This window comes from Anoplopoma fimbria, chromosome 7 (assembly GCF_027596085.1).
Source record: "Anoplopoma fimbria isolate UVic2021 breed Golden Eagle Sablefish chromosome 7, Afim_UVic_2022, whole genome shotgun sequence".
NCBI lineage: Eukaryota > Metazoa > Chordata > Actinopteri > Perciformes > Anoplopomatidae > Anoplopoma > Anoplopoma fimbria.
The window spans coordinates 8,227,598-8,255,340 of NC_072455.1; the positions used below are offsets into that span (position 1 = coordinate 8,227,598).

The window sequence follows — 27,743 nt, forward strand, 5'->3', positions numbered from 1 at the left end:
GGCAAAAAAAACAAAACAGACACACACTTAGATGGTAAGTCAGTAGATACTACATGGCTTGAAATGAAATGCCAAGAGCAAAGAAGGCGTTGTTGTTTTGTGAAATTGCTGTGTCATTCATAGTCCATTTGGTAAGACCAAACACAATGTAGTACAAAAATCGCAGAATATATCTCAAAATCTTTTAATCTAACAGTTGTACGTCTCTCCCTGTCCTATAGGTGCAGAGTTTCTTCATTCTAGCTGTGGTGGAGCGTGGTTCTCGTCATGGGGGAACTGTTCAGGAGCGAGGAGATGACCCTGGCCCAGCTCTTTCTCCAGTCAGAGGCAGCCTACTGCTGCGTCAGTGAGCTGGGAGAACTGGGCATGGTCCAATTTAGAGATGTGAGTATGACTTTTCTCACGCTGCGATGTATGTGGGCGGTAGAGCTCTTCCGAAGGTCAGAAATAAACCCATTCATTGGATTGAAACATGAGAGGCCACAGAAGATATGTGGCGTTAGCCGTTTGCTGTCTTTCATATTACACCACAAATGTATTGGTGACGAATAGTGAATTCATACATACAAGTTTCCAGCTCATTATTTCAGTCATATTAGTCCCTTTTAGTTTAAGCTATATATCCATAATTATTGTCTTTATTTTTCTCCACCCACAGCTGAATCCAGACGTAAACGTGTTCCAGCGCAAGTTTGTGAATGAAGTGAGGAGATGTGAGGAGATGGACAGGAAACTGAGTAAGTAATGAGACAATTTAACAATTAGGCTGAGACAAAAGCACTGTAGTTCCTATAAAATAAGATAAGATAAGATAATCCTTTATTAGTCCACAGCAGAGATTTTCATTATAACAAAAGGAAATTGGATAGCGCAGTAACGAGAGACAAGTTTAATAAATAAGTAATCAAACCGTAAAGGTATATAAATATGTAAACCTTAAAAAACAACTAAAACTAAAACAGGATATAATCGAACTGAATGGCTGGGTACACATGATTGCACATATGAGGTAGGAAATATGAAGTTTTGATCTTGTATTTGTATTGAACAGTGGTATACATTGATAAAGATATTGTACATAAATGAATGCATTTGTAATTTGTAATTTTTTGGGGTATGTCCTGTCTATTAGGAGCAGTGTTGATTCATATAATTCAGTCCTGCTTTACTTTATGATGAAACCTGTAGTAAACCTGTAACACATTTCAAAATAACAGAGTTGGCAGTGAGAAATGCGATAAATATTTATCTAACTTGTTATTTTTTCATCGGCAAGCTATTCAAATATGGATTTTCTCTGCTGAACAGGGTTTGTCGAGAAGGAGATCAAGAAAGCCAATATCCCAACTGTTGACACTGGAGAAAATCCAGAGGTGCCTTTTCCCAGGGACATGATTGATCTAGAGGTAATCAGCCTGCGATCTGTAATCATATTTATTTAACATTGATGAATTGACAAACTTGTCATATTCCACAAACACCCCACTCAGCATCACCTAAGGTATAATTGGTCAGTGGCCCTAAGCTTCAAACTATGACGCTCTAGGTTCACCCCTAGCATCAGTTTTGGACTCTCGAAAATGCATAGTGTCTCATTTCAAAATAAACTTCTGACGTAGGTTTACTTTGTTTTTAGGTTTCCATAAGCAGGTAAAGTACTTGGTTAGGGTTAGGAAAAGAATGAGGTTTGGGTTAAAATGAATATGTTTGTTACACAAAATAATTACGCTTCTTACGTAAATGGCACTAGTAAATCATTGAAGGTTAAATAAATCAACATGAATAGATGTGTCCTGGGTGGAAATCCTGTATTTGTTGGGCCCATCAGATCCACCCACCCTTTAATTTCAAAGCTGGGTTTTGATGAATTGTGAGTTTTATGTTCTCCCCAACAGAATCAGCTTTATTTACTAAGTATGTGTGCACATTCTGCACACAGAGTTCCAGTAGAAGCACACGTATTTCTGTACATTGTGGACAAAAATACAAGTAGTGCAGAGAAATGAACCTTGAATGCATACACATGAGGTGGATGGTTGTGTACAGTATGTGTGCATGTATACATATCAATACACCATATGCAGGATTTATATTTGAAAGTGACAATGCGCACATGTTAGAGCACAGTGTGTATTTCGTATTTATACTGTTAATTGTGACTGGCAGGCCACCTTTGAGAAGCTGGAGAATGAACTGAAGGAAATCAACACCAACCAGGAGGCCCTGAAGAAGAACTTCCTGGAGCTGACGGAGCTCAAACACATCCTCCGTCGCACACAGCAGTTCTTTGATGAGGTTTGCTTGTTTTTTTTCCCTCTCAGACGCGCACACCGAACACACACACAGGAGCCCAAAATATAATTGATGGAAACAAATATCTGGGGTCTTCCTAATGTCTTTGTAGATGGAGGATCCCAACCTGCTGGAGGAGTCATCGGCCCTGATGGAGGGCAGCGAGGGGGGCCGTGGGGCCCCGCTCAGACTCGGGTAAAGCAAGATGACAGCATCATATTTATACCAATTATAGATCTGCCTTTTAACAACAATCAGTTATTTTTGCTACTCAAAAGGCTGACTATATCCATACTGTGTTGTTTTAATTCTTTTTTTGCGTTATCCATTCTGAGTGCTCAACCGTTTGTTCTGCTCAGGTTTGTGGCCGGAGTGATCAGCAGGGAGAGGATCCCGACCTTTGAGAGGATGCTGTGGCGAGTGTGTCGCGGTAACGTCTTTCTTAGGAAGGCAGAGATTGAGGACCCTCTGGAGGACCCCGCCACGGTCAGCACACACAACACACAATCATAGACACGAGAGAGGGACAAGAAAAAGTACAAAGAATATAAACAGTGTCATAATTGATACTTTTTACTTATATTAAAAACAGATACCCAACTCTTCTGCGAGTTGTGTACGTTTTTTAAGAAACTTCTTCTTTTTCCAACAGGGGGACCAAGTCCACAAATCTGTGTTCATTATCTTCTTTCAAGGTGACCAGCTGAAGAACAGGGTGAAGAAGATCTGTGAGGGGTGGGTGTTACTGAGGAAGATACCTGAACTATATCGAAGCTGAATATTGCATTCAGCTTAAATGTAACATTGCAATGCATTTTTTGCATTGAGATAACATCCCCATCCAGGATTTTCACATTGGCCTGGGCGTAGAGACCACACAATATATCGGAGGGTCTGTGTGTTTACCTTATGTGAGTGTAGAATTCAGTGTTTCTGAAACTTGAGTCATATTAGGAGTAAAACTCTGCTGCTTCGGTTTGAACCCTGCTTTTTTATGCCTCAGCGGCGGAAACAGCCATAGATGGTGGCATTATGTTTTTGTGTTGCTGTCCATCTGTTTGATTGTCAGAGGTCAAGTTCACTGTAACCTACGTCTGTCCTATTCTTGTTAATGCGAAATCTCTGAAATGCTTTGAGGGAATTTGGCACTGACCTTCACTTGGACTCAACTGATTAAAATTTGGGGTCACTGTGACCTCACTAAACACGTTTTTGGCCATAACTCACAAATACATATGCTAATTCTGAAAATTTCACACAAATGTCTAATAGGATGAAATGGTGAAATGATGACATTTTGGACCGACATGGAAGTAAACTGCTACCTGACTTGTTGGCCGAGGCAAATAAACCGCAAGGTGTTAATTCTAGTTAGAATCACTGACAGTCACTGACAAGTCTCCAACATAACTGAAGTGCACTATTGAATCATTAGAGTACCTTAAAAAGAAAGTCCTCTCCCTGCTGTTTTTCAGCTCCACTATGTGCATCATAACGAGAGTAAAACGATGGAGAATGGACAATAAATGTGAGGTGCTGTGAGTTGACTCTTGGTTGCTGTTATTTCCCAGGTTCCGTGCCTCACTCTACCCGTGTCCAGAGACCCCACAGGAGAGGAAGGAGATGCTGGCTGGAGTCAACAGCCGCATCGACGACCTCCAGATGGTACGTTTGTCACTTGAATTGATCTTTACCTCCCATCACACACATACAAAGAACAAAAAGTGTAAAAGGTTAACTAAAAGGAGAAACGAGTAAAGTGAGAGTCAGTTTCCATAGAGGCGGTTGACCTTGGAATAAAGCTTGCTTATTGTTTGAGCCACATTACCATTAGCAGTGCAGTTCTTTTTTAATGTAATAATTATTTCAAAGGGTCTTTGTCTTTGTCCTCTTTGTTATATCGCTGTTTAGCGCTTGTCCCGTAACCACAAGGTTGGTGGTTCAAACCCCTCTATCGGCAACATGCCGAGGTGTCCTTGAGCAAGACATCTAACCCCAAGTTGCTCCCCGGGCGCTTCATGGCAGCCCACTGCTCCTCCGGGATGGGTTAAATGCAGAGAAATAATTTCCCCATTGTGGGACTAATAAAGGCTTAATTATTATTATTAACAAGAAATCAATCTGAAACTTTGCACAACAGGATGTCTGTGTTCACTTTTCCTATAGAAAAATGTATTTTCCAATCAAATAACAAAAGTCCTCATAGTGTTTTAGTGTGCATTAGTTCTTATCTGTGAAATACCTTTATCCTGTCTCATAGTGTTGTGGATCCCTAAAGTTTGCCCTTATTAAGCCTGGAAAAAAAGGTCTGGTTCTGCTCCAGAGGGCAGCTCTGGTCTCAGCCTGCCAACCAAATGCATGCATTACACTCCAGTACAAAAGAGCATTTTACTCAGATTTACACAGAAGATCTGATTCTGTGCATAAACAGGACCTGAGTGTGGGAGCCAGTACAGTAAAATCTACCATAAGTCAATGTGTTTACTTCACAAATCCTGCACATTCCAGATGTTTAACATTATAGTCATATCAAAAAAAACATGACAATAAGCAACATGCACAAATGGAACTTAAACAGTAAGTGAAGAATTTGCTTTCAGTTCAATAATAAAAAAAAAAGAAACATATTCAAATAAAATACTTACCAGACGAGCGGTCTTTGGGCCGAATATCCAGTGTTGCCTGGACCAGGACCTACATCTAAAACAGATCTCCCCGCACTGCTACTGTAGGTGCTGAACCAAACAGAGGACCACCGTCAGCGAGTGCTGCAGGCCGCTTCCAAGACCATGCGGGTGTGGTTCATCAAGGTGAGGAAGATGAAGGCCATCTACCACACACTCAACCTGTGCAACATCGACGTCACCCAGAAGTGTCTGATTGCTGAGGTGTGGTGTCCCGTCTCGGACCTGGACTCCATCCAGTTTGCTCTGCGAAGAGGGACGGTGAGTTTGGTCTTTGGTCTGGTCGTGTATTTCACATACTTGTTTGTGTGGTGTAGTGGAGAGGTATCACACATTTATCTCCTTTTGTTCTTCACACATTGCATCAGTAAAGTCATAGGCAGCAATCAAAAATGTTTTTAGCAATCATGCCACAACATGCAGATGCCGGCTGAAATGCTAACTAAATGCCTGTTGCTAGCTAAGAACATCAGATTTCCTTATTTGTTTGGTCACCTTATAAAATCTAAGTTCTGGTTTCTTTACCCTGTTGGTAGTGTATCCCACTACACAGCAGCTTCCAGGCATTTTTCTGTTGTTCGCCAGCAGAAAGAAGTGACAGGGAGGCAACTTCATACGAAAGGTTGTCAATGGAGAGTTACGAATTATTTTTCTCATCTGGTGTGGGCGGAACTTAGATAGGCTCTGTCTCTATATTTTGCTCACATTTCATAAGAGGATCAAACTGTTTTTGCCCTTGTGGGAACAGACTCAATCCTCTGAGTGGTCGTTTCTTGTTTCGATAATAGTGGAATACGTCATACTGTTTGGCTTATCAATGATGTTACAAGGATTTTCCCTTTATTAAAAAAACCAACAATTAGTGATTGAAGCTGTCTGTCCTTTTACAACATTTAAATAATTTTAAGACCCATTGTGTTGTTTTAGGTTCTCCATATAGAACTCAGAGCATATCTGTTGCCTCCACACGGCTCTCAACATGGTGACGTCTGAGCTGTCAGCTAGCAGCCATCCGTGCTCACAGCACAAACCATGCAAACAACAGCAACAGTGCTGACAGAGCCAACAGTGTTAACCTGGGGGGTTAACAGGGACTGGGCGCTACGCTTCCATGACAATGCTGTTGGAAGGGTCGCAATGTTTTTTCCCTGCTATAGTGAAAGGCATGACCCGCCCTGCTCTACCTATGACTGGCTTACCATGCTAATCTTAACCTAACATTCTATGTCCCCCCAGCTGCTTCACACCAATACTGTACTCACAAGTGCCTGTTGGGCAGTTGGAATAGAGGGCTGCATGAATGCCATATTTCTGTAGTCCAACCCAGAAGTTAACATCACACTGGTTTCCTCGACAAAAAGATAATGATTTTTCCAATGGATTTCAGATTATAGCAGAAAATAAACTCTGTGGCAAACAAACCTGTATCATATTTAAATGTTTTGTTCAGTTTAGTAGTCTCACTTGTTAGCAACCGGATTCTTTAAACAGGTAAAAGCTTCAAAATTCAACAAAACATAAATATCTCTTCAGCTTGTGTTTACCACAGACCATATTTGAGGCACTTAACCAAACACCCATTCATAAACAACATTGACTTCAAAATGAGGGAACTGGAGGTGCAAAAATGCTGACTAATTTCTGGGTTTAAGGGCTCTTACCTGCAGCACACTACTGAAGTGCAATAGTTTGTTTCTGCGTACTAAACTGTAATATGATTGCACCAATAAAATGACAGTACCAACATTGTCAGTCGATACAAATGCGTGTCCATTGAAGAACAATATTGTGCGGTATCAATGCAGAAAATCAAAATCAAATTACTAGTGGCAAAGCCAAAACATCACCAAACATAAAGAGTATTGATTCCCTTTGGACTTTAATACTGATAATTATAACATAAGTCATGAGGTTGTGTGGAGGCCTCTGGTCTTACCCTTACAACATGGGCAGTATGTGACGATAAACTGGGGCTTTATTTGACAGGAGAGGAGTGGCTCCACGGTGCCGTCCATTCTCAACAGGATGCAGACAAAGCAAACTCCACCTACCTTCAATAAGACCAACAAGTTCACGTCGGGCTTCCAGAACATCGTCGACGCCTACGGCATCGGGAACTACAGGGAGATCAATCCAGGTTACACAGGAATTCCTTTATCTATATTTGAATTCACTACTCATCTTATCAGTTCATATTTGAATTACTGATCACTGAAACTTGCGGAAGTGCAGCAGCAGCTGAGTGTCAATCTGACACGTTTTATGTGAGAGTATTAGCACAAAAACAGCAGGTTGAAAATATATATTGTCCTGCAAAGTAATCGCCCGGGAAAAAGCCTCAGGTGTGTAAAGGCCTTTATACGCAATATCACATTTTCTCTCACTTTCCTCAGATAGATGATGCAGACAAAGTAATTGTGCATAATAGTATATTTATATTATTTTCATATTTCAGTCCTTTTCTGTGATTCCTATCATATGATTTATCCTGTTACAGCTCCGTACACCATCATTACTTTTCCCTTCCTGTTTGCGGTGATGTTTGGCGACATGGGTCACGGCGCCCTGATGACCTGTGCTGCCCTCTACCTGGTCATCCGAGAGAGTCGCCTCGTCGCCCAGAAGAGCGACAACGAGGTACAATGGGACATAGACAAGTAATGGAGTAATAAGATGCTTTATTACAGTTCAACCTCAAAGTATAGACACATACAATATTTAAATTGTGTGTGTGTGTGACTATAGATGTTCAACATGGTGTTTGCTGGTCGTTACATCATCCTGCTGATGGGGATGTTCTCCATGTACACTGGAATCATTTACAACGACTGCTTCTCCAAGTCACTCAACATGTTCGGCTCTGGGTGGAGTGTCAGGCCCATGTTTGGCCCCAAAGGGGCCAACTGGACGTAAGTCAACTACCAACTCTGCTTGAACTCGTAGTTCTAGTTTCTCTACCACAAATAAAATACATGAAGTTCAGCACCCCAACCTATTTTCGTAAATATTTTCCAATGAAATTTGTCCAAAACATATCAATAGTTCAACATTTTGGGAATTATGCATATTCACTTACTTTTTGAGAGTGAGATGAGAATATGAATATCAATTTCATATCTGTGTGTTAAGTGCAGGGCTGGAGTTGTGGTTAGCCTAGCTTAGCATAAAGTCTGGAAGCAGCGGGAACAGCTATCCTGGTTCTGTCCAAAGTGAAAAAAAACCGCTAAAGCTCAGAAATGAACACATTGAATGTCTATTTCATCTCAACGCAAACAGAAATGTAAATGTATGTGTGTATGGTTTTTGGGAGGTTGGAACCATTTCTTGGCAAACAGCCAGGGGCAGTGACTTTCCTAGGTCTCACTGTCACAGTGAGGTTGGCCTGGTTATGTACCTTCGTGCCAGTACAGAAACATAACTAAAAGCTGTGCTCGCTGATCTGCCCACTAACCTGCGCTAGAGAAACAGAGAACTGGGTTTATTGATAAACTGTTGTTCCTCAAGAAAAAATGCATGTTGTTCTACTGTGCTCCCTCTATAAGACTCCTAAGGCTAAGCCAGCAACTAATTGCTGGTGTAAAAACACTAGTTTACAGTTTCAGGAAACGTATTTATGTTCTGTAATCATATATAACATACCATTGACAGTTATGCGTCATCTTACTACTATACTCTATGTGGTTGATTCATTTTCTAAAATGTATTGCTGGTCCCTGTATATAATCTTTTTCCTTTCAATACATTGATTCATTTCCTGCTGATCTGTCCTAGGTTTCAGACACTTGATGCAAATGGAGTTCTACAGTTAGATCCAGCTGTTCCTGGTGTTTTCAACGGGCCTTATCCACTTGGAATTGACCCGGTAAAATCTTTGCGATCACAAAAAAAATAAAAATAAGTAGATGGTTGTTGTTTTCTCTGGTTTGATTCACAGTGTACACAAAGTGTGTGTATCATGCCTGATATATCTTCTTCCTCTTTCTCAGAGAGCTCCATTGTTATCCAAAATGATTAAAAACACATCAATGAGCCACACTGTTGCACTAGGTGGCATCTTCATAAATGTACACACACTGTAGGTTATCTCAATCCCACATACAGATTCTCACAAGAGCACCAAATGTAGATTAATCCGCCACTGAAAATAGTCCCCAACATATGCACTATTTCACTCCTGTCGGAACAGTCACACCTTGGTTGGTCTCAAACATTTCACCTTGTCTAATCTCTGCAGATCTGGAATCTTGCCACCAACAAGCTGACCTTCCTCAACTCATTCAAGATGAAGATGTCTGTGATCCTAGGTGTCATCCATATGCTGTTTGGAGTGTCTCTCAGTCTCTTCAACCACCTGTACGTATGCCACTCAGCAACATTGCTGTGTATATATTCTTTAGAGCAAGAGGGTGCGTACCAGATTTGATTGGCCACACTTGAAGGTGTGGCATAAGGCTTACGAAAAGGGCGGGATGTAATAAAATTAATGAAAATAACTTGGCACACTTCTGGGCAGTGTCTTTTGCACCGAAAGTGATGGAGGTAGTTGTGTGTAGAATAGAGACAAGTTCAAACCCAGGGAAGTCAATCTGTTACAAAAAAATAAAATAATAGGCTGTCAACACAATAACTATATTATCAAAAGAAACAAGCAGATCATTTTCTTGAATATTCTTTCTCAAGTTTTGGGATAAAAGTCTTTTGAGATTTTTAAATCAGGCTTCCCATCATGCTTTAGGTAATGCACATAGAAAGTGAGCGCCCTGAACTCTTATGGGATATCTGTTAACATTTTAATGAATCTGCGCCATCATCCTACAGTTCCTTATTGCTGTGTGGCTGCAGATATACAGACTACAATCACCTCAATTACTGCTGACACTGAAGGAACAGTTTAAATTTGAGGTGTGGATTCCAGTGATCCCAGAGAATAAGTGTATGTATAATTTCTGTGTGATCAGGTATGAGTTATGACTCTGGTGTAATACGGTTATTCACCGTTTCTGGAGGCCGCCACGGCAAAATCTTTGCCACCATGGCCAAAAAAGAAAAACAAAAGAAAAAAAATCTGTGATCAATCATCTGATCCACTTCCTCACTACATACTTGGTAGTTATTGCTGTAAAATACATTATTCTATTTGCTAAGCTCGATCAGTTGATCCTACAAGTTAACAACAACATTTTTGGAAGAAAATGAGGTCACTCTGATATTTTCCTAGGAGGAGAAAGGTAATTAGTACATACAATCTAGACAGATGAAATTATGTAGCCTAAATGAATGCCATTGCATAGGCCCAGATAGTTTAACCTGGCTCGTAAAGAAAAGTTGTTATTACTGTCACTGAGAAATTCTGGTTATTCTTACGATTATTAAGTGTTTGTTAACATAGATGGACAGAGAGGGGACATTGATCAAACATAAGGACGGAGGAGGACATGAGACCTCAGGGAGGACACATGAGGAGGAAAAAGAGAGGAGGCAAGGAAAGTGTACAGGCAAGGGAGCAGGAAAGAGGAGTGCAAAGAAAAGAGGAAAAGAAAAGCTTCCAAAAAACATCGAAACAATACAAATTGTTCCGGAATACCAAAGTTCAAGCCTTGATTGTTTCAAGTTTTAAAATGTTTTCACTTTTTGACAGCACTTTTCTTATGTCAACATTGCCCCAACAGATAACTGAGTTATTACATCCCTCTAAATGGATACAATAACACTGAACATAAGCAAAGTGATTCTCCATCACCGACATACAGCAGCAGCAGCAGCGCTATTATGAAATCTGCTTTGTTTGTGTTTGTTAACTGAATTTTGCTGCACTGCAGGTACTTCAAGAAGCCGCTGAACATCTTCCTGGGCTTCATCCCAGAGATCGTCTTCATGGCGAGCCTGTTTGGCTACCTCGCCCTGCTGGTCTTCTACAAGTGGACGGCCTATGATGCCTTCACCTCCAAGGATGCGCCCAGCCTGCTCATCCACTTCATCAACATGTGTCTCTTCAACTACAATGACCCCTCCAGCAAGCCCCTCTACAGGGGACAGGTGCTCCCCCCCTCATCCACCCCATTGCCTCTCCCAGCTTCCTGCCCCTCGCTCATGCACTAGTATGGTTGAACCCTTGTAGAAAGGTGTACAGCAGCTCATAGCAAACAAAAGAAATTCATAGAAATTGACTGTACTAGTCCCGATCCGTACATCCTGCCAGTTCGGTACTGAGCATGTGTAACCTTCAACAGAGATGAGAAAGGAAAGAGCTTAATTTTTCTTCTGGTCAGAGGTCAGTTTCAGCTACAGAACAGCAGCACTGGCAGGGATTGCCTGCTTTCCTCTGAAATACTTCTGTAGAGGTTGTTCTTGCCAACATGATCTCAGATCATCACTTTTTCAAACTACTGTAGTATCTTTTACTGTGCTAGCCGGTCCTATAGTGTCTATCAGGACAGTTATATGTTATGTTCCTTTTTTTTTGGCTGTACTCCGGCCCTTGACAAAAACATGGGGTGTGTTCAGCTAGCTCAACAAACCCTGCTATGGCTGTTATGGGATATGGGCTGTCGGTTATTGATATGATTGGTTAGAATAGTTTTGTTCCTGGAATGTGATTTGCTGTTGGTACCTCATCAAGCAAAACAGCACACCAATGTTTCTCAGTATCATATCTCCCACATTTACAGTTATCACTTACTTAGTTGTTAAGGTATCACCCAGCCTGTCTCATGACATAGTTTCTTTCTCATTGGAAAGGAGAGTGGAATAAAGAAGAACTTTGGATAGTTAGTTAGTTAGTTAGTTAGTTAGTTAGTTAGTTAGTTAGTTAGTTAGTTAGTTAGTTAGTTAGTTAGTTAGTTAGTTAGTTAGTTAGTTAGTTAGTTAGTTAGTTAGTTTGTCAGCCCTAGTGAGGTTTATTCCAGAGGACCACATCCATTCAGTCAGACTAACAATTGACCAGCATAGTGTTTATGTGTCCTGCTCTTGTTTCCAAATGAATCGGAATCAGCTTTATTAACCAAGTATGTGTAGACATACAAGGACAACAAAGATAGATGTAAAAAAAAAAAATTATGTACATACAAGTGGGTGAAGAAATATATGCATACATAAACGTATATAAAAAGCAACAATTAAAAACAACAGGCAGTATGTAGTTTCAAGGGTGTAGTGTGCTATGAGAGCTTGAAAAGGTATTGAATAATTAATCAGCCTATGTACATTATATTTAGTTGAAGAGAGAACGTTCTTGCAGAAAAGTCTACTCGCCTAATAAAAGCCCATAGATCATTAGGCATCCTTTATTCTTGGTTTTCACATAAATCAGATAAATCTATTATGTCCCCAGATCATCATATTACTATTGTTAGACTAAAACAACAAATAACTCTAAAAAGTACCCGTGTTGCAAGAAAGCAAAGGAAAGCTTGTATTTGGTCGACCATGAGAAAAAAAGAAGAGTCTGCAGTGAGAGGGGGCACGGAGTGAGGCCTCGCCAGGATCTGTTCAGCGAATGAGCTTCTTCTGATCACTGCTACACATCACCAACAACCTGTTAACTTCTCTCTGTTTGAATCTGTAGATGGGGATCCAGATTTTGTTGGTGCTGATTGCCCTTGCATGTGTACCCTGTATGCTGATTGTGAAAACTATGGTGCTTCGGCGTCAGCACCTGTGGAAGCTGCACCTGGTATGTGGATCTGATCCCACCTATGCTACTGCCACCTTTGATGAGTAACATTTATAACCTGTTTTATAACCTTTTTTTTCACTCCTATTCTGCCATTCATTTCAATGCACATTGTATTGTGAAATGTGGTTGGTTGTGTTGCCATGAAATATGCTTAAAGCCTGCCTTGGAAACGCTCACATTTTGGTGGGAAACTTGGTAGAAATGCTTAACATACTGAGGGCACCCTAACAGCTGATGATCTACCACTTGTATCCTCTTACTCTAGCTGTAAATTTGACCAAAAATTCTGACCAAAATGCTATATATATCTAACAAATGTAAATTATCTTATATAAGAGCCTGGTGCTCTTTTTGCTCTCACTGGTTGGCTTAAAGCTCAAAGAAATGCAGCCCCATCAGACCGGAGATGAGTACCAACTTTTAAGAATTACGGTTGTGTTAACCGTGTTCACAAGAAGAGTCCTACATATAAACTTGGTACGTTTTGGCACCAGGTCATTTTTTAGAGTTTTTTGGGGGAATCTTCTGATTTACTTGACAGAGGACAGTGTAGGTCGGAAGGTTGGTATTGAACCTGGGATGTTGTGCTTATGTGGCATGCGTCGTAAACACTCGGCTACAACAATGGCTGTGTATTAAATCCACAGCCATTGATAATGTCATGTACATTTAATGGGAGAACCACTACATACAACACTACGCTGCTGCGTGCGTGCATTTGTGGTTCATCCCAACTGTTTTATCGTCGCTTGTCTAACTTTCAGTTGGATTATCGATGAATCCAGTCCATAAACCCTTACAATAATTGGTCATATTAGCTGACATTACGTTACATACACAGTTCGTAGTTCACGAACATACACAGTTCGTAGTCACTATAATTTGATATATCCCTCGAAATCAATATGTTAATCCATGAAATTGTGAGCCAGGACATTTAACGTTGACCTACTAGTATGTAACATCCAGACTTAAATAACGCACCACTTCCATATAGCATAAACCACGATCTTTGCCTGAACCCAACCAAGTAGTTTAGTCACCTTAACACACTGATCACTTGTGTTGATGGCCCATTGGTGGGAAAACGCACAAAAAATGGACATAATAACTTTTCGTAAGATATCAGAGGAACCATGTGAGGATACGTTGTTTTTTTCTTTGCAAAGATTGCTTTTCATTTTGTTTTGGTGTCATTCTAGATGACATTTTGAATCCGAATTAGCCACCAGAGCTAACTAGCCTGCTGTCAAGCGCATTAGAGCCATTTTAGACTGGATCTGGATGTTGCTGGTCGCTTGATGAGCCAACAGGAAATGTTGATTTTAGTCATATTTGGACCAGAATTAAAGTTTTGCAGTTACAAGCTTTAATTGTGTTGTTTGAGGTTTAACTCGACCAATGAGCAGCGTTGTGTTTCACAAGTGGTGGATGTTTTTCTTTCATTTTGGAATGAAAGCTTGAACTCACTGTACTGGGTGCCCTGTTACTTTATAAAATGAAGTAAATGAAAATAAAGCGTTCAACCTAAGGCTTGCTTTAAGCTAGACACAGCTCTTGTGGCTTTTGTATCTAGTCCCAGAAGAGGGAAGAAACCCCTGCAGAGAATCTAGAGCAGTCTTTAGAGCAAACAGGCGTGTCCTCATCATGCACCGGACTCACCCAACAGGGCACACAGAAGTTCGGAGGGGTGCGGGTGGGCAACGGGCCAACGGAGGACGAGGCTGGCATCATGGACCATGACCACCTCTCCCAGCACTCAGAGGAAGGAGATGAGGTGAGCCCATTAAATTATCACCTATCATTGATTAAAATATAATCTTCTCCCAGACCTCTGTTTTGTTTGAGTTTAGAAGGATAATAATGTTAACTATGCTTTCAGTCTATATATACAGTATTCACTAACGTGCACACACGGCAGGACAGGCTATGTAAACAAATCAGAGGAAAGCCTAGATAACAAGGCGCAGAGGGAGAGTGACTTCATTCTCTGCTCAGGTAGACATTACTTCACTATATCTTTACATGGACAATAGTTGTTTGATGATATCTTAACGTTCTGATTATCAAATGTAACACCTTTAAGTTCAGCTGTGTGAAGTTCCTGCTGTTTCAGCTTCAGACTGTCTAAAGCTTACAACCAAAACAATACTAAATATAAATCTTCTGTCTCATTCACCAGCACCATGCTTTACTCCGTGTTGTACCTTCATATTTCATATCAGAGAGCAGTGTTCTCTCCTGAGTAGTAACAAGAGATGAGGACAATGTGGGCACAGCGTGCAGAGAGAGCCAGGGCAGGGACGGGCCGCAGCAGATAAGAGATGGATTTTCCATTTCAAAACATAAACAGCGAGGTGGTGTTCATGAGAACCAGTGGGTGGAATTTCTCAAAACACAAGCCAGATTTTTTTCTATCTGTGACTCAGAGGCTCGGTGTCTCCCAGGTCTCCTGCATAATAAATCTCTGAGTTGTTTATGTAGCAAAAGCATATTACATAACTGTAATGTAATAAGACTGCATTCTGTCATCATTATTCCAAGCGTATGATATTCCATGTTGCCATGACATAACAAGAGGCTTTTCAAATTTAACATTTCTATAATGTTGAGTTAGCTGTAAGAGTTTCAGATTGGACAACTCATTGAATAGTTGAGAAAATGTGAACATCCAGATTAATTGATAGATGTAGGTCACTGTGTTGTATCTGCCTCTTTTGTATTGTGTACACATACACATACATACACTGACCTTTGAACTAATAATCCCTGGTTACTGTGGGGGTGGTCATTTGGAAATGTAAACATGTTCTGATGTTGGTGCACTGGATAAGATCAGAAAAGGTCCAAGAAGAAACGGGGGTCAAACTCACAAAAACACATTCTGAGTTTACGGCTGAAGCTAAAGTAAGGCTTCGACATTCTGAATTAGTCTCATAAACCATACATATGCACAGAGCTGTACCCAACAAAATGGCCCAAACACAACCTGAAACGCAACACCTTTATCAGGACCAGGATGAGGTTCCAGAACCTTCGAGAGTCCAATGAAATAACCTGCAAAAGAAGGATGGGACTTGTTGAATGGATGCAGCTTCTGAATTCTGACACTAACCTTTAACCTTTGCTTACTTTCAAGCACTCAGAGGAAGAGCCGGTAAGAACCTGACTTTTAGTATATTCTCAGTATGTCTGGATTTGCTCTTTTGTGTCTGTAGTGCCAAGTGGTGGTGTTCCTGTCCTCTGGCTGCTCTGTGTGAACCTCCTGTACTCATATAAAGTCCATCTCCCAGCACCAGGCATGTTCATGTGTGTGATTGTCTCTCTGTGAAAAACCCCACTATACATCATTTAGTCAGACACTCATTCTTAAAGTTTTGAATTTCAACATGTCTTTCAACAAAAAACTGCTGAGATGCAACAGTTTTTCATTGGTAGCAAGTTTACTCTTGTAGCAAATGTCCTACGTTTAAACAAGCACAAATAAGTTCAATCACTCTGCTAGTACACAACTTTGAAATTCTTGAATTATTTTTATTGTACATTAAGATTTTTTATCACAAAAGAGAAGCATTTAAGACTAAGTGAGACTTAATGACTTGTTAGGCTGGATATGATGTTGTGTGTTTTAAATAGAACTGATGTCACAAAGTAGAAGACCCGAGTGGAGCCGAATGAGTCTAAAACAAACTAAACAGTGGCCACTCTTTAGTCTTAGTACTATTGTTTTATGGAGGGATCATGTGAAACAATATTTTGGCCTTTGGAGATGGCCATAAAATGTGTTTCTATACGAGTCAAAACACTCACAAGGTCAAGACAAATACCTGTAAGACAGAGACAAGTCAGAGTTAAAACATCTGGCAGACGAGTCAAAACCATAGACTGTATATAAGATGTGGACGTAGTCACGGAGATGTCACTCATTGGTTTGTGGACTGGGGTTTGGAGGCCTTGGGTTCAGTGTTCCAGTTCGGTGTTACGGGCGTTGCCATCTTGTTTTTTTACAACCAGAAGCGAGACTAGAGGGTGGAGCTAAATACAACCAAACGTTGAAGAAGACATTTTTAGGGGACCAAAGAAAGAATGCATGTTTAAAAAAACTTCCATATTGGCTTTACTTTTCAGAACTGGAGTTTGCCGCCTGGTCAAAGATAATCTCGAGACAATTCCCACATCTCTGCTCTTGAAACGTACTCTAGTTTAAGTCGGCGTCGCTGTCTCTTGCAAAGACTCAGTGTGAAAGAAATTTGTGGAAAACGATGTTGTTTTGACTGAGCTGTTAGTTTACCCAGTTCACTTTTACTCTAGTCTGGTATGTTGTGAATGCACATTGTGAAATCACACTCTCTGCTCAGCTCAAATGTTTGTCCACAACATTTCTGATCAGAGCCACTGGTCTCAGTGTATTTTGCAAGTACAGTGTGTTAGCCAGGGTTGTTTTGATTAGCCACTTATGTCGGAGACCCTTTGAATGGAAACAATGAGTGCTGCTAACATGAACTCTATTTCACGGCTCCAAGGACAAAAGAGAAGCATGGAAAGAGGAAACCGGGCCAGCGCAAAGCCAAACCCAACAAGAGCCAGTTAGAGCAATGGCCTCTTATATCTCCCCTGCCCACTGCATACAGGAAAGGCTAGTCTTGTTCCAGGAAGGAGAGAACGGAGGAACTCTGTTGGTTTTACAACACACAAACAAGTCCCTGCGCTGTGATCACGCAAGGGTAAAAAGGAAGAAAGGAAATCAAACCAGCCAGATGTCTTTGCTCTTCGTTTTTGGCCTGATATGAGCTGAAGGCTCAGGTGGGGGTCAAAGGTCAAGGCAGCCTCTCATAAAGATGTTAACGGAATTTCCAGTCCAAGTTATTTCCATGGTTCATGCCATGCTGACTGTACAGTTGTTATTACTGGCCACCGTTTAAGTAGCAAAGCTGGTTGATAACCATCTGTGAGTGTGAAGCAGAGAGTAAAGTGTTGTGTTGACATATGTGTCAGAAATGACATACTGGAAATTCTTTTGTTTAAGTCTCAACTGAATTTGTACTCATTTTTATATTTATAGTTAATATGAGGAACTGTTTTAACCTTTCTTAAACAGCTTCAGTTTAGTCCCGATCCTCTGAAATCCTCCCTGAAATCAGATGAAATCATGCAGGTTCACCAGCAACTCCTTCAGCTCAGACTCCAGTCTCCAGCGGAGACCAGTTCACCGGCCGGAGGTGGAGAGCTCTGCACCTTTATGTTATTATTCCTTCCTAAAGGGAGATAGTTTAGTCATTTTAACAAAGCTGCAGACAAAAGAATCAATATCCTGGAAGGTGCTTTCCATCGATTTCACGTGTCAAAGTCAATTATCTTGTTGTATTTGGTGCTACGATGCCTTTGAAAACAGTTTCATGACGTTTCCTGTGGCTTTGGAGGCTCTATTTTGGTTTTGGAGACTAGAAACTGGAGGTGGGGTTTTTGAACGATGTGCGTTTCCCAGGCAGGAAGAGTCTAATGAGAGATACTGGTGAGTTGCTTTATAGGTATATAGGATCCAGTATTTTGGGTTTTCTGCCTCTGCTGCACCATTTTATTTTTTTTCACCATTCACTATTGTTTTCGTATGTTCTGAGACTTTAAGCCAGTTACTTAATCACTGCAGTATCTCATTAAAGCTTCTGTTAGGACCTTGAAGAACACAGATATACCTGCTACTAAAAGTCAAAAGAAGTTCCCATAAAGTTAGTTTCAAGTTTAAACACAGTGGATGCAGTGGTGGCCTGAAGGTTAAGGGAAGTGGGCTGGTGACCTGAAGGTTCCTTGAGCGAGGCTGCAGTGACTAAAGGGCTGCTTGATTCCCTGCATGTACACGTGGAGTTATAAAAACCATTATCAGCTCAATGCCTTTACATGTAAAAGCATATATATGTACGTATATATATAAACTTTATGTATATATATATATATATACAAAAATATGTTGCTATAACCATGCGGTGTGTGCTAACCATCTTTCTTTCCACCACAGTTTGACTTTGGTGACGTAGCTGTCCACCAGGCCATCCACACCATAGAGTACTGTCTGGGATGCATCTCCAACACAGCCTCCTACCTGCGCCTCTGGGCCCTCAGCCTGGCTCATGCACGTGAGTAAAAACCTGCACAAACAAACACACATAAGCACATACGGTTTTATGATGCACATTCTGTAAACTATTATTTAAAGAGGATGCAGATAAAGACACTTTTATATATGCCTGAGTCCTAAAACCCAGCAATGAGTCAGCATTTTTGCACTTCCTCAAAGTTGGTAGGGGGAACCAGTGCGATGCTACCTTCCGCGTTGGCCTACATAAATACATCATCCCTACAACACTCTATAGATACAGTCAATTCAATAACGGGGTACTCAATGATACTTGACATGTATATTTTGGTGAGAACCTTTCTATTGCCATAACTGTGTGTGTGTTTGTTTGTGTATGTGTGTGTCTGTGTGTGCAGAGCTCTCAGAGGTGCTCTGGTCCATGGTGATGCACCTGGGTCTGTCATCCCGGAGCGGCGGCGGGTTCTTCGCCCTGTCTATCATCTTCTCGGCCTTTGCCACCCTCACTGTTGCCATCCTGCTCGTCATGGAGGGACTGTCAGCCTTCCTGCACGCCCTGCGTCTGCACTGGTTAGACACACACACACACACACACACACACACACACACACACACATACATATGATAAATATATCTATATGAAATACTCACACACACGTCCACCAGACATACAGCCTAGATGAATGCTATTAAATGCGTAATATACAGTTCCATAAATATTTGGACATTGACACAATTTTCATCATTTTGGCTCTGTACACAACCACAATGGATTTGAAATGAAACCTTCAAGATGTGCTTTGAGTGCAGACTTTAAGCTTCAATTTGAGGGTATTTACATCCAAATCAGGTGAACGGTGTAGGAATTACAAGACATTTTATACGTGGTCCCTCCGTTTTGAAGGGACCAAAAGTAATTGGACAATTGGCTGATTAGCTGTTCCATAGCCAGGTGTGTGTTATTCTCTCATTATTTCATTAACAAGGAGCAGATAGAGTTCATTTCAAGTGTGGGATTTGCATTTGGAATCTGTTGCTGTCAATTCTCAATATGAAGTCCAAAGAGCTGTCGCTATCAGTGAAGCAAGCTATCATTAGACTGAAGAATCAAAACAAACCCATCAGAGAGATAGCAAAAACATTAGGTGTGGCCAAATCCACTGTTTGGTACACTCTTAAAAAGAAAGAAAGCACTGGTGAGCTCAGCAACACCAAAAGACCCGGAAGACCAAGGAAAACTACTGGTTGATGACCGAAGAATTCTTTACCAGGTGAAGGAAAACCCCTTCACAACAGTTGGCCAGATCAAGAACACTCTCCAGGAGGTAGGCGTATCTGTGTCAAAGTCAACAATCAAGAGAAGCCTTCACCAGAGTAAATACAGAGGGTTCACCACAAGATGTAAACCATTGGTGAGCCTCAAAGACAGGAAGACCAGATTAGAGTTTGCCAAAAAACATCTAAAAAAGCCTGTACAGTTCTGGAACAACATCCTATGGACAGATGAGACAAAGATCAACTTGTACCAGAATGATGGAAAGAGAAGAGTATGGAGAAGGGAAGGAACTGCTCATGATCCAAAGCATACCACCTCATCAGTGAAGCATGGTGGTGGTAGTGTTATGGCATGGGCATGTATGGCTGCCAATGGAACTGGTTCCTCATATTTATTGATGACGTGACTGCTGACAAAAGCAGCAGGATGAATTCTGAAGTGTTTCGGGCAATATTATCTGCTCATATTCAGCCAAATGCTTGAAAACTCATTGGACGGCGCTTCACAGTGCAGATGGACAATGACCCGAAGTATACTGCAAACGCAACCAAAGAGTTTATCAAGGCAAAGACGTGGAATGTTCTGCAATGGCCAAGTCAATCACCTGACCTGAATCCAATTGAGCATGCATTTCACTTGCTGAAGACAAAGCTGAAGGGAAACTGCCCAAGGAACAAGCAGGAACTGAAGACAGTTGCAGTAGAGGCCTGACAGAGCATCACCAGGGATGAAACCCAGCGTCTGGTGATGTCTATGGGTTCCAGACTTCAGGCTGTCATTGACTGCAAAAGATTTGCAACCAAATATTAAAAGTGACAATTTGATTTATGATTATGTTACTTTGTCCAATTACTTTTGGACAAAGTTGATTGTGTCATTTCAAATCCATTGTGGTTGTGTACAGAGCCAAAATTATGAAAATTGTGTCAATGTCCAAATATTTATGGACCTGACTGTATGTGCGTATTTGCAAGTACCATATTAATAGAAAACATTCATACAGCAGAATGTCTGTCTGTCATTGCTCACCTCTTGAACCAAGCACCTCTGCCAAAGCTGCACCTCTTCAGTTTACATGCACACACGAGGAATGCTATCAAAATGAAACATTCCTGACCCACAGTGGTTTACCAAACTGTGAGCGCACAGGCCTCCAGATAACCTCACAACCTACAGCTCCATCGCCTCCTGGCACCAACTCCACCCTGCTGATCCAGCCAGTGTAAGCTGCACTGTCGGGCAGGCATTGTACGAGCCATGCAGTAGTTATACTTCTTATATATAAATGTATTACCAGCTGTAAGGAGTCATTTGAACCAGCTGTAATCGTGAATCCTATAAATGAGCACATCTTTTTCTCAATAACAACGCTTTGAGATGTGGACGTAGTACCGCTGATCACTACATGAGGAGGAGGTGTTGTTAGAGTGATGGATGATAAATATTCAGTATCCCAAGAGGGAGACATCCCTTTCAGTACAGAGCCACAGAAAACAGAACCATTGAAATAAGGTTTAAAGTTTTCAAGAATCAAAACCATCTTATTAATGTAAGCTATGCAGGAGCTCCTCCAATTCATCCAACTGTTCCATTTATATTTTTTTCCAGCCATGGGATTGTGTTGCGACAAACTTGAATGGAACTACTCAATCACGTGTATCAAATGCACTGGCATTGAAACTTCTCTGTCTGTTCTCAGCGACCATCCATTTATCATCGGCTCGTCCGTGGCTGCTAACTCCAGTTGAGATCTGGAACACCCTGCTGAGATTCTGTTTGACAGACCGTTCCTTTAAACCTGATCAGTGAAAGCTACACGTGTGTTTTCTTTAATCCCTCTGGTCTGGTTCTGCTAGCAGCACACAGCCTCACCTCATGATTATGAGACGGACAAACAAAGACAGGGAGAGAATATACTGCTTCTTTTTGTTGGACAGAGGTATGGTGTTCATGCTTAACTGCTGCTCTCAGGGCTGATGGTTGTAAGTAGGTTTAAGTAGAACCTGTGTGTCCGTCTGTGGTTCCTGTAAACAAGTGGAAAGCGATCTGCCCACCTTGCACATTATGAGCCCAGCTGTCTTTTATCCAGACAGTGTTGTTCTTCCAAGAAATCTACAGTGTGTGTTGTGTAACCCCACCTTTCTGCCTCACACATGGGCTGGCTGCATGTTCCAGGCTGAAGGTGTTGTTGTAAGGAGCTTTGCTGTGGACCAGACTGAGTTGAGCCACAGTCAGATACCGTATTAATGTTGTTACACAGATATTCCCTAGAGTACCAAATGTGTATTAATCCACTGCTGAAAATAGTCCCCAGCAAAAGCACTATTTCTCTGTTTGTGAAAGGGGCGATGTGTAAGATCTGCCCAGAGTCTTAGTTTAAAGCATAAAAAGTTGAACAAAAATGAACTAACATTATTTACACTGTGTTGACATTATGTTGAATATGTATTGTGTATCAGAGATATCTACTGAAATGAGCCTGCTAACCAGCTGGCTCCTGCTCGTCTTGTACCTGAAGAAGCTATAGTGAGTCAGTGTAGCGTCCAGTCTGTCCTCAGTCTAACATGAGAGGACTAAGAAGTAGAGCTGCCCTGAGGGCTTGCCAATAATGCTGCGCTCCATTTATTTGGAAGATTTATTCAGGCATAACACAATTCACCTTTAAAAACTTCAGAGACAAGCTGTTTTAGGATATTACTGATCCCCTTTTTAAAAATATATAATCTCTGTTGCTGAGACATCAGAGCTTAGAAACAATGTAATGGTCAGATGCAATGCTCATATACACAGGTACAAATCAGCTGCCAATTTAAAGTATAAAGTTCAAATTACATGAACAGACTTGAGCCCTAACACAGTGATTCTATCTTTTATAACAAAAGTGAATGGAAAAGCTTCCAGTGTTCCCACAGAAAGAGGCAGTGGTTGTACTGGGCAGACTGTACGACTGCGGGCCACTCTGTTAATAAAGCAGCAGTGTGTCGGCTCCACAGCTCTCCGCTAAGGTTAAAAAAGAGTAGTGGAGTATTTTTCACAGAGGCCAGCGAATGGAAATAGTTATGTTGGAAGTAAACAACCGTCAACGCGGACCCTCCGCTCTGCTGTCCACTCTTCACACACACATGCTGATGAGTTCTCCGCACAAACACACACACACCGACACCAGAGTGAGTGTCGTTTAGTGTGTGTAAGGCAGAGCTGTGTGCAGATGAGAGGATCTCTCATTTCTTTCCTCTTTTTAAGTGTTGCCCTGTGGCAGGCCAAATATTTGCCACAACTGGGAGACATTCCTGGGCACTCCCCTCGCTTACAGAGGCCAGGAACCAGCAGGGAACTGAACATCCACTCTTAGTTTTTTTTTCCCTCTCAAGTGAAGACATCAGAAAGTTGTCAGGATTTTGGAATTCAAATATTCTAACTGTGGTTTCAATTAAATGTAGTTTGCTGAGGAACATAGATCTGAAAGTAGGGCATTCAGTACTCACTTCACTGCAATGAATCAGAAGATAAAGTGCAGTAGAAAAACCTTGAGCTTTGTCTTACAATCTGTAAGTGGGTTGAACTGAATCATATCACTAACTCTTGTTTGATTTTTTCTTTACAAAAAAGTGGATACGCTCTCATAAGACGTTAACCCTTAATTTAAAAACGTAATAGGCGTATTTGGGCAGAAATTGGCAGAAATGAACAGTATTTTAATAAATACTGTTAGCATGTGTTGATGTGAAGCACCAAGCACCCCAGAATGGGTTTTTGATTTTCTAAAACAGATCTTTGTCACATATTCACTGAGTGTAAGTTTTCCTTTTTGTTGGTAGAGATGTGAGTCCGGCTTTCAGCAGCCATATTTGGTCACACAGCAATCTGAGCGTGTGCAGAGTCTACTCCTTAAAAATATCTCATCCACTGACTGTCACGGTTCCTCTCTACATCGCTGCCACCTCTGCCTCTGTAATCATCTGAGATGTTTTATCAAGGATCTTCATACTAGCTCGGCGTTAAGCATCCGGTTTGCCAGAAAATGTGTGTTCCTGCATGTGGAAAGAGTTCTACTTGGATTTCCCCAAAGCCACCCTATACACTGCAGCTCCAAAGTTTATCTGATGATCCAGTCTTGTGGTTTTGTAAGACATATGTTGCTACCACTTTATGATAAAGAACCTTTATATAAGCCATTAATAACTAAACTCTCATTGACTTAAGTCAATGTGTGTAATCAGTGTTAGTACTCCGCAAATAAATACTCATGGGTGGCTCACTTCCTAATAGTAATAAAAGTGCACAATTATTGACATTGTAAATGAATGTCAATAATTGTATAAATATAATTATATATAAATGATAAATGGATTTTGGTCCACTCCAAGTGGTCAAGTTGTTGAAATCAGTCAATGGCATTGGCAACGGGAAACTCAAAAGTTCTCATTAATGCCTCTAACTGATCAGTTGAGTTTTACTATAATATTTATGATTCATTCACCATCAGAAAAAGTAATTAGTTACAACTTACACCCCCTTTAAAGAGTGGCACTTTAACTTGTGAGGTAAAGTACGAGTTTCAAAATATGTTCCGACATGAGCAGCACAACAAGCGAGCTCAGAGCCTCAGACCCCAGACATACAAATGGAAACAAATCTGATTCTGCTGGAGTGAATCAGTACTCAGTGGTACATCCTGTACTACTATGAGGTTTTTTATGTAGGCACAAAAGCTTTGGGTAGAATTACAGCCAGTCCATGTGAGAGATCACTGATAATGGATCTTCTACTAAAGTCATATATGAGCCAGTCAACGTCATGTACTGCTGTAAAAACGGACACTATTGTTCTTATTATCATCTTTGAATTTTTATATATTATCAGCCATTTGAGAGAGCTGAGCAAAGAATAATTCCACTGCTGTGTGGGAGGATTTCACTTTGACTTACTTAATGGAATGTGCCCTGCCTTAAAGACACACTGTTACAGCCACATTCATTTAAATCATCCATGGATGTCTTCACCCTGATGAGATTCAGATTATTATCATTAAAGCTCAACATCAGTCTTGGGTTTATTCCAACTCTCTTGGTTTCTAGGAGACCGCCTGCTGCTGTGTTCCTGTCTTCATCTTTGTTTTGACCGTTGAATTCAAATGAATAAATAAAAAGAATCATTAGCATATCGGTTAGCGTGTCAGTATTCTAGAGAAGTGAGTTAGAATAAAGAGGTTTGGGCCTGTTGGTGATGATGGTCTGAACAAGAAGGCTGCTGGTCTGTTGGTTGGTACACCATTTTTTTCCAGAATGAAATATCTAACTGTTGGATGGATTGCTGTAAAATGTGGCTCTGACATTGATGTCCCCCTCAGATAGAATTGTAATAGTGTAGGTGATGCTCTGACTTTTCATCCAGTGCCATCATCAGTTCAAAATTATAATGTGTCCAATACTTTGGTTTACGACCAAAAGCCAGGCCGCAACCTCCGGTTCTGAAAAGTGAAGCCAATGCAGAAGTTTCTTAAAGCTGCATTCTCTCTACTGTCCATCAGGGGGCGACTCCTCTGGTTGTATAGAAGTCTATGAGAAAATGACTCTACTTCTCTCTTGATTTATTTCCTCAGTAAACATTGTAAACATGGGTTTGAACATGAGCATGACGTTTATTTAGTAAATGATGGTCCATTTAGAGTCACATCGACCATAAAGCAGAGTGTGCTTTAGGGCGGGGCTACACAGTGATTGACAGGTCTCTACCACAGTGTTGTGCGGGCTGGGAGTTGTCTATGTTTTCAGTTTAGAGCATTAACCGTTTCACAGTGTTTTCAGTTCATGAAAGTTAACTGCTACCTTTTGTTCACCTAAACATGTCTTATTCAGCGTTCAGTGGTAGCTCTACATTCTCGTGTCATTTCTGGTTCTGAGAATAGAAGATGGCGACAGCAAAAACGCTGAACTTGAAGCAAAAAACTTTAGACCACAAACCAATGGGTGACGTCACAGTGACTACATTCACTTATATACAGTCCACGCCAAATACCTGCAAAACTAAAGGCATCTCATTAAACCCGAGCAGAGGCTCTTTGTGTTCAGTGCTAATTAGGAAATGTTAGCATGCTAACATGCTACGCTATAATGTTGAACATGGTATGAACATTTTACCTGCCGAAAACAAGCTTTCGACCTTTCCAACTTTGATCCATTTTACAATTTGTTTTTCTTTAGTATGAACCTCATACCCTCACAGAACCCCTTCTAAAGGCAAAGACACATGCAGTCTCTCCTAAAAGACACTCGTGGTTTTGTACTTGGTTGTACACATGAAAACTGACAGGAGTAGTTTTGTTCAAACCCTGCCCGCTCTCTCACCTACACACACTTGGCCAATATTTGCATAAAGTAGATTAGGAATGATACAGCTGCTTCAACTTACTTACTGGTTATATGATCCAGATCTCAACAGTTCAATGAAGGTGAACATCCTGACACCTTTATTCATGCTACCTGGTGGGGTAAGAAGGGTGGAATGTGATGGCCAATGTGGGGAAAATATCAGATAAATAAAGGAAGCTGATATTCCTCACTTCCCCCTGATAACATTCAACAAGAAACACTTACTCTGCCATCCATTTTTATTGTGTGTTGATATATATGCTGTCAGGCTGCACAACCAGCTCTGCTCCCAGCAGACCACATGACCACATGACAATAATGACAATAATAACCTGTGCAATACACTACAATAATAACCTGTGCAATACACTACACCGTGCAATAATAGTTAGGAAAGTTAAAATAGTTAAAATAGTTGTTGTTTTTTTCTCTGTCTGTAAATATAATATTCAGTTATTGTTGTTTTTTTGTTTTTTTCTACTGTTTTTTTATTGCGTATTATAATACTTGTTTTATTTTATTTTTATTTTTATTTCTTTATTTTTTATTCTTAGCTTGTCTTCTACTATGTCTCTTGTGTGCACTTTACTCTACGCTGTTGTAAGTCTGCAAATTTCCCCGCTGCGGGACTAATAAAGGATTATCTTATCTTATCTTATCTTATTGAACCATGTTTATTAAACCCCTCTGTTAACCACCACTTTCTCCCTGCTTGTCCTCCTCTCTCAGGGTGGAGTTCCAGAACAAGTTCTACTCCGGCCAGGGCTTCAAGTTTGTCCCCTTCTCATTTGAGAGCATCCTGGAGGGACGATTTGACGAGTGATCAGCTCCTCCATTATGAGCCAGAGAGTCCCCCTCCCTTCTCTCCTCTGTGGATGTGTTTGTGTGTGTGCATGAGCCCAAGTGCAGCCCTCTGTCACCCTCTAGTGATCCTTTGTGAACTCTTATTGTGTTTGAGCTATAATGTGGTCCTTGTGAAAGGTTTTTCCAGTGCACCCGTGCCAAGCTGTACCCATACTGGAGCTCCTATTGCTGTGACACAGTACGGCCTCTGTACTCAGAACTCAACATGTTCACCTCTGCTGTAATAACTTCTGCTCTGCCAGCTTTCCTTCAAAGATAGCCATTACCAAATACATTGGGCAAGGTCTGAGTCCTCGTAGATGAATCTGGTTTGAAGGCAGAAGTAGACAAACAGATATAACTACGCTGGCACCTCACTTGTCAACCAAGACCTTTTCTTCAATAAGAATATATTCCATAGGTAAACACAGTATTATCGGCCCAGTCATGTGGATTGCTGAAATCTCTCTTTATCGGTTTGAAACACGAGCAGTCAGATGGAAAGTATCTG

The 27,743-nt window shown here is 41.0% G+C and overlaps 1 protein-coding gene across 13 annotated transcripts; it reads left to right on the forward strand.

Annotated features, from left to right (window-relative positions):
* Positions 1-267: 267 nt before the first annotated feature.
* Positions 268-27,212, forward strand: LOC129093052 (V-type proton ATPase 116 kDa subunit a 1-like). Of its 13 annotated transcripts, none has more exons than XM_054600933.1 (21): positions 268-384; positions 659-737; positions 1,309-1,413; positions 1,637-1,650; positions 2,405-2,487; positions 2,652-2,778; positions 2,945-3,027; positions 3,864-3,957; positions 5,025-5,237; positions 6,963-7,113; positions 7,474-7,613; positions 7,722-7,885; positions 8,748-8,838; positions 9,211-9,329; positions 10,796-11,012; positions 12,541-12,648; positions 14,321-14,428; positions 15,791-15,808; positions 18,665-18,782; positions 19,141-19,312; positions 27,119-27,212. In XM_054600933.1, exons 1-21 carry the CDS (start codon positions 268-270, stop codon positions 27,210-27,212), a joined length of 2,415 nt encoding a protein of 804 aa, XP_054456908.1. The 13 variants fall into 13 exon arrangements, with proteins under 13 accessions (XP_054456908.1, XP_054456902.1, XP_054456904.1 ...); XM_054600927.1 differs by lacking the exon at positions 1,637-1,650 and adding an exon at positions 2,167-2,295 and having other exon boundaries at positions 1,309-1,406; positions 14,228-14,428; XM_054600929.1 differs by lacking the exon at positions 1,637-1,650 and adding an exon at positions 2,167-2,295 and having other exon boundaries at positions 1,309-1,406.
* Positions 27,213-27,743: the final 531 nt, after the last annotated feature.

Coding starts and splice junctions, on each gene's coding strand:
- LOC129093052 (XM_054600927.1), top strand. CDS start 268: ATGGGGGAACTGTTCAGGAGCGAGGAGATGACCCTGGCCCAGCTCTTT. Junction 3,958..5,024: donor GCATCGACGACCTCCAGATG/GTACGTTTGTCA, acceptor CTGCTACTGTAG/GTGCTGAACCAAACAGAGGA. Junction 19,313..27,118: donor CACGCCCTGCGTCTGCACTG/GTTAGACACACA, acceptor CTCCTCTCTCAG/GGTGGAGTTCCAGAACAAGT.